We start from the raw sequence: 13,010 nt of genomic DNA on the forward strand, positions 1-13,010 counted from the left end.
CCACAAATATTGTAGCTGGTGTCACATCACGGTCCATCACATCATTCAAAAACTGTAGCAAAACCAATATAGAATGTTCGGTTGAGTGCCCAGGCCTAAATCCAAACTGATACTTGTTAAAGAAGTTAGACCTAGTCAGATAATTCATCAGTCTGTTGTAGATGCAACGCTCCATAATTTTTGAAAAAGCAGAGAGAATAGAGATAGGGCGGTAGTTTGAAGGCAGCTTGGGGTCGCTACCTTTGTAAAGGGGTATAACCTTCGCCGACTTGAAGACAGTAGGAAAGATGCCATCTTTAAATGAAGAATTGACGATGTGTGCGATAACGCCGACATAGCAATTGGTGGTGTTCTTTATGAGGTAATTTGACGACCCATCTGGACCTTCGGAGTGACCATTTTTCATGGATTGAACAATCATCATCAATTCGTCTTCAGTGACTGGTGACAGAAACATAGAGGAGTAAGACAGCTAAGGTAGGTGCTTTTTGTAATTATCCGTGACGACAATTGAAAGGCCATAAGCTTCCTCTACGGTTGCTTCTCCAATGCATGCAAAAAATTCATTTAACGTGTTGGCTACTTCTTGTTGGGATGTTGAAGACGTTCCATCAGGCTTGGTTATGGTCTCAGCAAACGTATTAGTTTTTTTTTGATTCAAGCATTCATTTATCAGCGCCCATGTCTTCTTTGGCGATCCTTCTGCTTTTTGAAACTGCTTATGGTAGTAAGCCTGTTTAGCTTTCCTGAGCAGGGTTGTCAGAGTGTTTATAATTCTTGAATTGCGTACCATGTACATCAGGATTATCAATATATTGCCTGAATAGCATATTTTTGTGTTCAATACTGGTTAGTAAGCCTTGGGTGATCCAAGGTTTTTTCGGGGTCGCATACCTGGAGCGCTTTTTCAAAAAGGGGCAGGCAGAGTCAAGGGCCGAAGAGAATTTCTCAATAAATAGGGTAGCCATTGCATCTGGGTTGGTTTCTTCATAAACTGAAGTCCAGTCGCTACAGGTCAATTTAGCTCTCAAATTTTTCATGATTTATCATCAATAGTCCTTCTTACTTTTATATTCAGGTTAGATTTCAGTCTATTTATCAAAAATTCACCAAGTAACATAGAGTGATCCGATTCATCAGTTAATACGAAATAACTCGAATGTAGGTTGAAATTCGTAAAAATATTTTTTTTTTTTTTTTTTAATAGTAATAGTAATTTATTAACACACACAAGGACAATACATTTTACTCACTACCGACCCAAGAACCTGGGGTCAGGTTGTCCTAAGGGTAGGCATATATCAAAATTTCATATTCACAACAGAAATATACAACCTAGGCCTAAAAAAAATAAAATAAAAGAAAAATCATTCCCCTTCGCACGCAGTTCCTACCACCAATCACAAAATCACCATACTTGTCCTCCAGGTACATAAAAAAAAAAAAATAAAAAACCTAACAATTTAAAATTAAACAGAAAAAAAAAAAAAATTTAAAAATCATATTTCTCATATAACATTCCTTTTATTTTATTTTTAAATTCCTTCAGATCCCCTATTTCTCTTAACTCTTTATTAACCCCATTCCACAACTTTAATCCCCTATAAATAGGCGAGAATGTCGACCTGGCAGACACCACGAGCGGGGCATGTAAATTTTCCCTTTGGCGAGTTTCATGATCATGAATCGAAGATCTAGCTTTTAGCATTCCTGAAAAGCAAGACGGTAATAATTCATTATTATATTTGAACATAAATTGAAGGCTATAAAAATCTCTAAGGCCTGCAGCAGGTAATACTTTTACATCAATATAGGTAGCTCTAACGGATACAAGATTTGATTTACCAGTCAACACACGGATTCCGTTATTTTGGATCACTCGAACTCGATTAGTAATTGATGGAAACGTACTCAGCCAAATAGATGAGCAATACAATATATGTGGATGTATAATAGAAAAATACAAAGTGCGAAGAACAGAAGGGGGTAATACATGTTTCAATTTACGCAGTATTCCCAGATTACGGCACAGGATTCCTGACACCTTTTCAACATGTTTCCTAAAAGATAGTGTTTCATCTAGCATAATACCCAAATATCTAACACACTGATCACGCTTAACTTTACCTTCCAGGTACCTCACTTCTTGGATCCATGGGTAGTAATTAGATGTACGCGAAAATATTACAAAACTGCTCTTTGATGGGTTTACTTTTATTTTATTAACTCTTAGCCAGCTAGACACTTGATCTAAACACTGTGTCATTAATTCAACTAAAAGGCGTTCTGTTTTTGCAATGCAAATCAATGAAGTATCATCGGCAAATAGAGGTACTGTAACGTCACTGTCACTGTGAAACATGTCGCTCATTTTAGTTTTCGCATCCTTCAGGGACAGTACAAGATCATTTACAAATATCAAAAATAGCAAGGGGCCAAGAACGGACCCTTGTGGCACACCACATTTCATATCTACAACGGAAGAAGTAGATCCATTTATTCGCACATACTGCTGCCTATTAGACAAAAAACTACGTAGGAAATCAAGAGCAGGCCCTCTAATCCCATAAAATTCACATTTTTCAAGCAATATACCATGGTCTACAGTGTCGAAAGCTTTTATAATGTCCAAAAAGATGGTAGACACTTTAAAACCAAGGTCCAGGGCAGTGTTCACAACACCACAGAGATAAGCCACAGCTTGTTCGGTCGTGCGTCCATTTCTGAATCCAAACTGGGTGGATGTTAGTATTGAATGGCACTCTAAATAATGGTACAACCTCCGGGAAAAGCACTTTTCCACAAGTCTTGACATGACCGGTAAAACGGAAATCGGGCGATAGTTACTTACCTCACTGTGATCACCCCCTTATGAACCGGTGTAATTCGTGCCAACTTGAAACAAGATGGAAATACTCCCTGTTTAAAACAAAGATTTATTAGGTTAACTAATACATGCGATATAGCTGGCCACAGATATTTAATTATCCGTAGAGACAAAATGTCACTACCAGCTGCACTATTTTTCATGTCGAAAATTATTTCTTTTACTTCACTCTCGGTCACCGGTTTCAGGTAAACTGAAAATTCTGTTTCGCTATTTCCAAGGTAATGTTGGAAAGGGCGGTCACCATCCACTATTCTTACTCCCTCAGCCACATTATGTCCAACTGTAGCGAAGTGGTCAACAAATTCTTGGGCTATATCAGACGGGTCACTTAATTCTGCACCTACTCGACCAATAATCTGATCCGGGGCGACTGTGTGGGGAGGATTTATGAGCTGTTTAATTATCCGCCATGTTTTATTGGGGTTTCCAGCTGCATCACCAAACTTTTTCTTATAATGAGCTTCCTTTGCTTTTCGCAAAAGTCTATTTAATGCATTTCTGTAGTTTTTGTATATCCTTTCATTAATATCACTAGGTTGTAACATTTTCTTTTTAAACAGCAAATCCCTTCGATTTATTGATCTGAGCAATCCTTTTGTCACCCACGGCTTCTTAGGCATTTCTCTGCGAGCTCTTTTCCGTACCTCTTTAGTGCAACTAATCAGCAGATTATGCAGTTTATTATAGAATTTCACAAACTTCGCATCAGCATGATCAGGTAGAGCTAGCTCTTCATCCCAATTAACATCCATTATTTTGTTTTTACAATCACGGAGGGCACTAGGATCCAGTACTTGTGTAATCTTATTAAACCTGCCATTTACCGAAGGAGAAGTCTGCGTCGATGTTGAATATGAGCCAAAAACACCAAAGTGGTCCGAGGTATCACTAACCAGGACACACGGATTAGAAAACGGTACATTTGTAAAAATGTTATCAAGGCACTTCGCAGTTGACGCAGTTACTCGAGTACTTACATTAATTGACGGAATCAGGCCATAAGAAATCATCATATCTAATAGAAGATTAGTCTTTTGACCAGGATCAATTAGGTCAACGTTTAAATCACCCATCAAAAAACACGGGGTCTCCACTGGAATCTTCTCTAGCTGCTGCTCAAGGTGGTCCACAAATTCATCAAACGCACTCTATGGAGGGCGTTATGCAAAAATAAAAAACCATTGTAATTTATAAATATACAACTGTAACACACACGACTCACATACCATTTCTTTATAAACCGACATATCACTTTTTACCGTTACCTTAATATCCGAGCGAACATACGCTGCCAATCCCCCATGTTGACGAAGCTCCCGATTTTTGGTGAATAAAGAGTATCCAGGAATCCGCAGCAATTCAGAATTATGCTTGTTAAGCCAGGTTTCCGTAAGGCCTATTACCTGAAATACAGAGAGACTAGATATATCATTAATAAAATCAAAGCTGGAATTCAACCCTTGGCAATTTATATGGAAAATACTGATCTGCTTCTCATCCCCCCGGCTCTCCGAAGGGACATCACTCAAAAACACATACCTTGAATCCTCACATGCCAGCCGACAGCATCCACCAGGATCAACGTTCTCACTCAAAATTTCATTATATCTTTCAAAACTTACTTTTTTACTTTCCAACTCCTTAAAATCAGGTGTACCTGGAGGTGATTCATTCATTCTAACCAATTCTTACAAGAAACCTTGCGTGCGAAAGAGGGAACCAATAAAGCATATAAAATGTCCACGGCATTCGGTTACAAAAAACAACACATAAAAAAAAAACAAATTCCAATTTACTCCCAACCATCTGGTCATTCATAAATAATGTCAATATTCTTTTCCAAAATAGAACTATATTATCGAACCAAATTCCGGTCGCAGTTAACGGGCATTGGTAATTTTCACCAAAACACATACAACAAAGAAACAAAAACAAAAACACGTATTGGGTTTCTGCATTCGCAGTTTCGCCCATTACATTCCCTAATACTAGTGGGTATCGTAGCTATTTCAAATCATCACATTTATTAACACACATTTCATAACACACGAAAAAAAATAAAAAAAAAGTAAAATGTAAAAAAAAAAAAAAAAAAAAAAAAACCAACAAAAATACAAAAGAAAAAAAAATCTTTATAGGAAAATAACGAAAATAATATTTAACTGGAAAAAAATCATAAATAATAATATAAATTAATAATGCAAATAAAGAAAAAAAAATACGGAAAAAATAAAGTAAAAAGAAAATAAAATAGACTAAAAAAAGAGAAAATAAATTCAATTAAGAGCAATAACAATCAATAGCTATCACTAATCAGCCATCACATCACCAGGTGCGTCAAACCGTCCGCCACTTCTTTCTCCTCGCATACGCTCTGGACTATCTTTATTGCACATTTTACTGCGCAATTCAATTTCTTTATTAGTAAAATAACTAAAATAATATTTAACTGTATAAAAAAAAAAAAAATCATAAATAATAATATAATTAATAATGCAAATAAAGAAAAAAAAAACGGAAAAAATAAAATGAGAAGAAAATAGACTAAAAAAAAGAGAAAATAAATTCAATTAATAGCAATAACAATCAATAGTTATAACTAATCAGCCATCACATCACCAGGTGCGTCAAACCGTCCGCCACTTCTTTCTCCTCGCATACACTCTGAACTATCATTATTGCGCAATTTACTGCGGGCAAACTGATCTAATTCAGGAATAGAATCTTCATGTGAGTATTTCGCCAGTGAACCATTAAGTCGGTTAAAATTCAGCATTGGTGGAAAGCTTTTCGATACCCAGGCTTCAATACCGATTTCACGGAGTTTAATTTTCTTACGCAGGAGGTCATTTCTCATCTTTCTGATTTCAGGAGGAGCGTCATCACTAATGTAAATATCGTGAAACCCAGCAATTGTCTTGCCCCTTAGCTTTTTAGCGCACTTCAGAATTCTCATTTTCTCATCTTTATCAGCAACCTCAACTTTAATAAACTTTTTAGTTTATTAACCTGAAGCACTTTGAGGCGTGGTACCGGGGATAGCTCAAGTCCTTCTGTAATGATACTCGTGCAAATTTCCGTAGCATTTTGTTGATTATCAGTTGGTACATTCCACACAATAATGTTGCTCTGAAGTTTTTCAAACTCCATCTTTGCAAGCCGGCATACTGTCTGGTTAATAGCGGACCTTTGGTTACTAATTTCATCTGTCATTATTTTGTACTGTTCATTAAGCAAATCCTTCTGATTTTCGATCGATGATATACGCTGGTCGCTTTCCACGTTTCTTTTCTGAAAGTCTGAATTTGAAACCTCTAGTTGCGTAACACGATCACCAAGCGACTTAATTTTATTTTCAAGTGAGTCCAGTTTATCACCATTGCCCTTGACAAGACTTATTAACGTGTTAATTTTTTCACCAAGACTCGATAATGTCACATTTTGAGACGAAGTTGAACTAGCCGACAAGTTTAGGAAACTTGGCATGTCATTTGTGGGATTATCACGCCTCCTTTTTCGTCCCATTTCTACCACGCAAAAAGAAAAAAGAAAACCAAAATTGGGCTTGGCTTACCTCAGAAAGGATTGAATTTTTTTATCCACGCCAATCCGAACGTGCAGTTCGCTCAGCCACCGTTAAAAGGGCACGGCTAACACCCCTCACAGCTACAGAAACAGCTATCCAAATTACAGGAACATCGGCAAAACAGCAATGACTTTACCGTTAGGCACAACCAGTCAAAACTGATTCACTTGCAGTAGCAAAAATTCACAAATCGCCACTGGCATCTGATATAGCCACGACACCCACGAACGAGGTCTTACTCGGTCAAGAGCATACTGAAGACTGAAATTGTCAATTTTTATTGTCAAGAATTTTGAAATTGTCAAGTTATTGTCAATAACTGATGCCGACTGTTCACTAATACGTGTTGGTATTCCTGTTGTTGGAACCAATCCGGCAGAAGAGCAAGTAGTTACTAAATCTACAGGTAGAGATCTTAATTCTTGGGTCTCCGAACTCACCAGTTCCAAATCTATATTAAAATCACCCATAAAAACCGCTTTATTGTTCTTAAAATTCATCCTTTGTGTTAGATCATTCAACTTACCAATAAAATTTGACGCACATGATCCCGGTGGTCGATAAAATAAGCATAGGAGTAGCTTCTCCTTACCAGACTTGATCTCAACCATTAAGATCCAATCTTCATTGCTTGATACAAATCATTAAATACGTAATTTTACGGATAGGGAAATCCTGGTCAATAAACGCGGGAAGTCCACCTTTCGAACAGGTAGACCAGTTTCTAGTAACTATCCTGTACCCAGATACACCAACCAAAGAACTATTACCATCACTAAGAAAAGTCTCACATATTCCCAGAATACCAATACGATTACTATAAAGGAATGTGGATAGAAAACCTAAACTACTAAGCACTCCTCTACAATTCCAAAACGTGATACGGGATGATTCTAACTGATTAAATGGAGTAATTTTGTCATTATTTATATATTTACTACGAGGAAAAGACTGGATAAAAAGATCAGAAGATTCATCACTAGTTGATCCTACAGATTTAAATAATTCATTTAGGTCAAGTTGTTTTTTCTCAAAATCATAAAGCCGGTCCAATGTTCTCTCAATTAACAATTTATATCATAATAATATCATACACATAAAACTTACCAAAATCAATATGAAATGATTGGCTAATGAGTGAAAGGTGGTAAACCTCGGATAATTTCCGGCATGCGAGGAGTGAAAAAACGAGCAGAACGAGAACTTCGTTTGCACAACTAGAGCAAGACAGAAAAGAAGGAAAACAGGAAAATAATCACACATAATGACAAGGCATAAAAAACACACTATGACGAGATCAATTCCAATCTCTTTTTTCACTCACGGAATATAATAATAAATCAAAATCGATGTCACAACTAATTCATTAACTAATTTTGACGCTAGACCACGAAGACGAAGCAGATCCTTTAATTTCAAGCCATATGTCTATGCCTTTTTGACGAACCCGAGAAGACGATATTTCGCCTTTCATTTTCATCTCACGTGCTTTCGCCAATAGCTCACTTCTTCAGATATTCAGTTCAGGGGGCAAGTCTGTGCAAATAACGACACCACTGGCCTTAAGTTTACCGACGTTTGACATTATAGCTTGAATCTCATTTTCGGACCCTAACGATACAAGCAAAGGCTTCACTTGCTTTTGCTTACTTTTGCGTTGGTGGGAGTCAGTAATATTTGCCGAACGAGAAGTAATGCGATAGCACTTCTTTATCATTACTGGCTCATCAATTCCTAGCTTATTCGCAAAAAAGTTTTTCACATTAGCTTCAGGCGTTTCATTAGATTGTTCTTCCGGTAATCCGTGAACCAACAAGTTAAGCTTTCGGTCTTTTACTTCAAAAGCAAGCAATCGTTTCTCTAGAGCTTCAGATTTAAGCTTCTGCTCCTCTAGTGTAGATTCTAGTTCAACTATTCGTGAGTCACGAGTCGTTGCATCACTTTTTAACGACACAACTTCTGCCAAAATTGAGTCTAGTTTGCTGGAAAACTCCACCTGAGACACAATTGTTTTGTCCAGTTTTTCTCCGAATAAATTAACAAATTTGTCGAATGACGACTGACTGACGTATGACATCTTTAAATACTACAAAATCCGCGAAGTGAAATCTAGTTTATTCCATGACAAATGGTACTCTGATTACCTTAATTGGTATTTCACTTGGCAAATATCCACAAACAGGTAACACAGATACAATTAGACAAGCGTTGAAATGCAATTTAAATCCAGTCAACTTTTATTCCTTAGTTTCTTTCATAAATAGCTATAATCCACTTTCGATGTTCACTCATGAGAACAGAATGGCTAATAATAATCCTAATGATGAATAATAATCTTTATTATTGCCAAACTGGCATACCGTACATGGATATCTTATGAAATTAACTCAATTTAAAAAAGCCAAAAGTTCAATTAATGCATTGGACAGAAAACTCCAGTCAATTCAATTTATCCAGTGACGTCACAGCCTCCACTGGGTTACAGATACTGAATAAATATTTAAATAGTTTATGAGACGTAAAAGCGTTCACACTATTTCGTATCTACTGAAAGAATTCAGTGTCTAATTAAATCAGAATAAAATCCTTTACCGACAACTAGTTCAAAACTGGGAATAATCCTTTTTAAAAGAATAGATAGATCTTAACTGTTCAAAGACCGAATATGAAACCCAAATATTCTGGATGTATTTAGTATATTCTTTGTCTTAATTACCATGAAGTTTTTCTTGTCGTTATATACACCTATATTTTCATTTTATTTATAAAACGGAAAGCAGCGTTGCCTGAGAAAACTTTAATTACTAGTACAAAAAACAAGATTCAAATAGAAAAAAACAGAATTTTGGCTGTGGATTTATAATTCCTAAAAAACAATTTGGCTGGGATTATTACAATTCCTAATAAATTTCAACCCCATTATTTGAAAAAAAAAAAAAATAAGTGAGATAGATTCTGATCCTAGCCCATTATCCCAACTAGACCACTATCCTAAATCCCAAAGTCTGTGTGATCACCCTGTTCTTCCTTTTCAGTTCTCAGTCAACAAAAAATACCCTGCAGTGATAATCAGTTTTCTCAAAATTGGATGCATATCCAACTAATTATAGCCAGAGGCCTAATTAATTTAGGCTCAATTAATTAGTTGGTAAAAATTAGTGTTGCCAAATTACTTTTCTAAACGCTCCAGTCTTGGGGCTAGGAACATCTTTAAGAATCCTCGAAGGAATTTAAAATATTTTATTTAGTTCTCTATATATAATTTCATTTCAAAAAATACTCAAGTTCATGAAAAGTTAATTAATAGCAGCTTAGTATTTTCATCAAATTGCAATTATGTTTTAAACTACAAATTTAACCCTTTATGCCGAGGATGCCCATCCGCAAAATGCTCGAATTGTTGGAATGCAGGGAATGCTACATAATAATGGAAAATAAATTAAAGTACTATTTGTGAAATTCTTAATTGCATGTAAAAGACAATTTTTACATTAAATTTTAATGCAAAAATCCTCTGATACTTAAATGCTTTAATATGATTTGTGTGTTTTTTCTTGTTTGTATATTTCTGTTTCTTGCAAATTATTTGTTAATATAGGTATTTCTATGAACTTCATAAGACCTTTGATTCTTATTAAGTTAAGAACCCTTTTCCACAATACAGGTTTTTCAAAGAAAAGTAAAGAGCTCCATTAAGCCAAGAATGAGCAAAAACAAAGTAAAATAATCTTCCGAGCGTAAAACTACCACAAATCACTATCAATAAATAAATGAAACTCAAAACGAATAGAAATGACAATAAATAGTCAAGTCAAACTGAAAACGAGCAAAAATTAACACGAGTAGGGCTGATAAACCCCACGCCTTCTCAAGACTAGAATGCAACTTCTTTACTCAAAACAAAATACATTTGAAATCTTTTCTCTTTTCTTACTTTCATAAATAAAAATTATTAAAACTTTTAAGGAATAAATATTAGTATATATCAATTAAACTGACAATCCACGGTTTTTTGTATTTTTGTTGTTGTTTTCTTTTCGGTAAAGCGCAAATTCTGTTCTTGTCTTGAGAAGGCATGGGGGTTATCAACCCTACTCATGTTAATGTTTGCTAGTTTTGAGTTTGACTTGGCTATTTATTGTAATTTCTGTTCGTTTTGAGTTTCATTTATTATTGATAGTGATTTGGGGTAGTTTTACGCTTGGAAGATTATTTGACTTTATTCTTGCTCATTCTTGGCTTAATGGAGGTTTTCACTTTTCTTTGAAAAACTTGTTTTGTGGAAAACTTTTTAAAATTAATTAAAAAAAGGAGCACGGCATCTTTTGTAATTCGTTTTACATGACGTCATTGCAAATGAATGTTCTAAATTGATAGATAAAATGATAAATGATGCCTTATGACATCATCATAGTTACATACCAAACCTCATAAATGACGTCATCTTTTGCATATAAACGACTGTTTCGAGTGATTTTCTTATGAGTTAATCAATATAAGTTAATACAAAGCAAACAATCTATCATGTCAACTCAAGTTCTTAGCAAAGCTGAAAATTTTGAGAAGGGAAACAATGTATGTTGGCCTACAGGAGAGAAGAGAGCAGTAGTGAAGAGGGTAAATATATTTAAATCTACAAGAATTTTTAAACTAGGACCTGACGCTACTAAAGTGGACTTGAAAAATAACAATTCGGGTCAGATGGACAAAAAGGTCATCATTTTATCAAAAATCGAAAAGATGGCTGGTAGCAGACAGACTTATCCGTTCGAAAAACTAGACAAAGAGATTGCCACGATTGGCAAAATGTTATCTATATTTTATAGATCCCCAGAAACGAAAAAGAACTTCAGATTACGGAAAGAAATAATGGATTCCATACGACAGACAAAGTCACTTACGGAAAAATTGAGAAGATACCAAAGCCAAATTGGAAAATGTGATTTAGATGGAATCTTATCCAGTTTTAATTTTCAAGTGACCAAGCTGAGTTCAACCACAGAAAATTTGGAAAAAGAAGTGAAAAAGATGCAAAAACCTTTTTCAATCTGAGCAAAAGGTGATTGATTCTAAAAAGGTAGATAATATCCCGAAACTGATTGCCAGGAATAACCTGAATATCAACATCAAGATTGATAATATTCTGAGGACAATTTCAACGCTCCGTGATTCGCAAGCAGAAGAAGTGAAGAAGTTGATTTCGGACGTAGAACGTCTCAGGAACGATATGAGCAAGGGAATACAAAATGAAGCCCCAGAAAAAGAGAGTTTTGATGAAGCCAAGAACAAAAACGGTGGAAAAAAAAGCGAAGAAGAAATGATTCAGCAAAAACACGGCAAAATTATGTCCAAGGCTCCATCATCAGATAGTTGGTGGAGGCGTGGTTTAAACCCTAACTCAGAAAAAGATCCTCCTTCCTCATTCCTTCCTCCTATAAAAGGTGGCGGGGCCAACACTTCAGATACAGAGAACCATGTAAAAATAGATGCTGTCAGAGAAAAAGATAGTTTAAAGGAAATATCAGTCGTCGACAACCGAGACGAAGTCGCAGTTATCAATGTGTATGTGCCACCGCACAGAAGAGGTGTAAACTACAAAAAAGAAGAGCCATATTCTGGTCCCAGAGCTATTGTAACTAGGCAGCCAAGAGGGCCGGATGGAACTAAAGGTTTCAAAAAAGAATATTTTCAAAACTTCCACGAAACACGTGATGGCGCTGATGACAGGAGCACGTCTCCAGGGCGAAATTCTCCCGGATGAATTAGTTCCAATTAAATTTTACGTTATTCTATTTTTGTTAAAGTGTGTTTAATAAATGTATAAAGAGCCCAAATGTTGTAACTTATACAAATAATGATTGATAGAAACAGCAAGACTCATAAGTGTTAGGTCACATGTCAGATACCTGAAAGAAACAAGCTTGCCTGTAAAACTAAAGTCAGTTCTTTGGTGCCTATGTGGGCCCCTTAGCAGTGGCGACAATTCATGAAAATTTAGGTTAGGGCACAAAAGTGTCCAAAATCAAGGGATGTGAAACTAAATTGTTTTTTTTTTCAAGTTTTTCAGTGAAAAAATAAAACAAGAAAAAACTTTTTTTAATGAAAATATATCAAAGGAATTGACTTTTTATGCCGATTTCCAATATATAAAATTCATTAAGTTTAATCTTGTCCATCAGAAGCTATGAGCATAAAAAAAGTTGCCAAACTTTTCGTAAGGGGGGGGGGGAGAAACAACCCGAAAAAGTCAAATGATCCGAATGAAAATGACATAATGGAATTCAGCATATCAGAGAACCCTATTGTAAAGGTTTTGAGCTCCTGTCAACGAAAATATGGAATTTCGTATTTTTTGTCAGAAGAAAGTTCACGGATGCACGTTTTTTGTTTTCAGGAGTAATCATATTATACTAATGGTCCTAGATGATCAAAAGAAACCACAATCAAATGGAGATCAAAAGCTCTAGTGCCCTTTATAAGAGACCAAAAAGATTGGAGGGTAACGAGCCCCCCTCCGACGCTCCTTTGTCCCCA

The 13,010-nt window shown here is 35.7% G+C and overlaps 1 protein-coding gene across 1 annotated transcript; it reads right to left on the reverse strand.

Moving 5' to 3' along the window:
• Nucleotides 1-472: 472 nt before the first annotated feature.
• On the reverse strand, nt 473-4,566 carry LOC148953492 (uncharacterized). The gene is made up of 3 exons (XM_089087984.1): nt 4,117-4,566; nt 2,852-4,038; nt 473-746 (listed from the first exon to the last, which is right to left on the reverse strand). The coding sequence occupies exons 1-3, from the start codon at nt 4,564-4,566 to the stop codon at nt 473-475; spliced, it is 1,911 nt and encodes a 636-aa protein (XP_088944110.1).
• Nucleotides 4,567-13,010: the final 8,444 nt, after the last annotated feature.

The sequence above is a fragment of the Artemia sp. Qi Xiang Cuo genome, chromosome 4 (assembly GCF_049724085.1).
Source record: "Artemia sp. Qi Xiang Cuo chromosome 4, ASM4972408v1, whole genome shotgun sequence".
NCBI classification, from domain to species: Eukaryota; Metazoa; Arthropoda; class Branchiopoda; order Anostraca; family Artemiidae; genus Artemia; species Artemia sp. Qi Xiang Cuo.

What these genes read in the sequence shown, in the direction of transcription:
- LOC148953492 (XM_089087984.1), bottom strand. Translation starts at nt 4,566, where the DNA reads ATGAATGAATCACCTCCAGGTACACCTGATTTTAAGGAGTTGGAAAGT. An exon ending in TGTCGGTTTATAAAGAAATG is followed by an intron (nt 4,039 to 4,116) that starts GTATGTGAGTCG and finishes CGCCCTCCATAG; the next exon opens with AGTGCGTTTGATGAATTTGT. An exon ending in AAGGGGGTGATCACAGTGAG is followed by an intron (nt 747 to 2,851) that starts GTAAGTAACTAT and finishes AACCCTGCTCAG; the next exon opens with GAAAGCTAAACAGGCTTACT.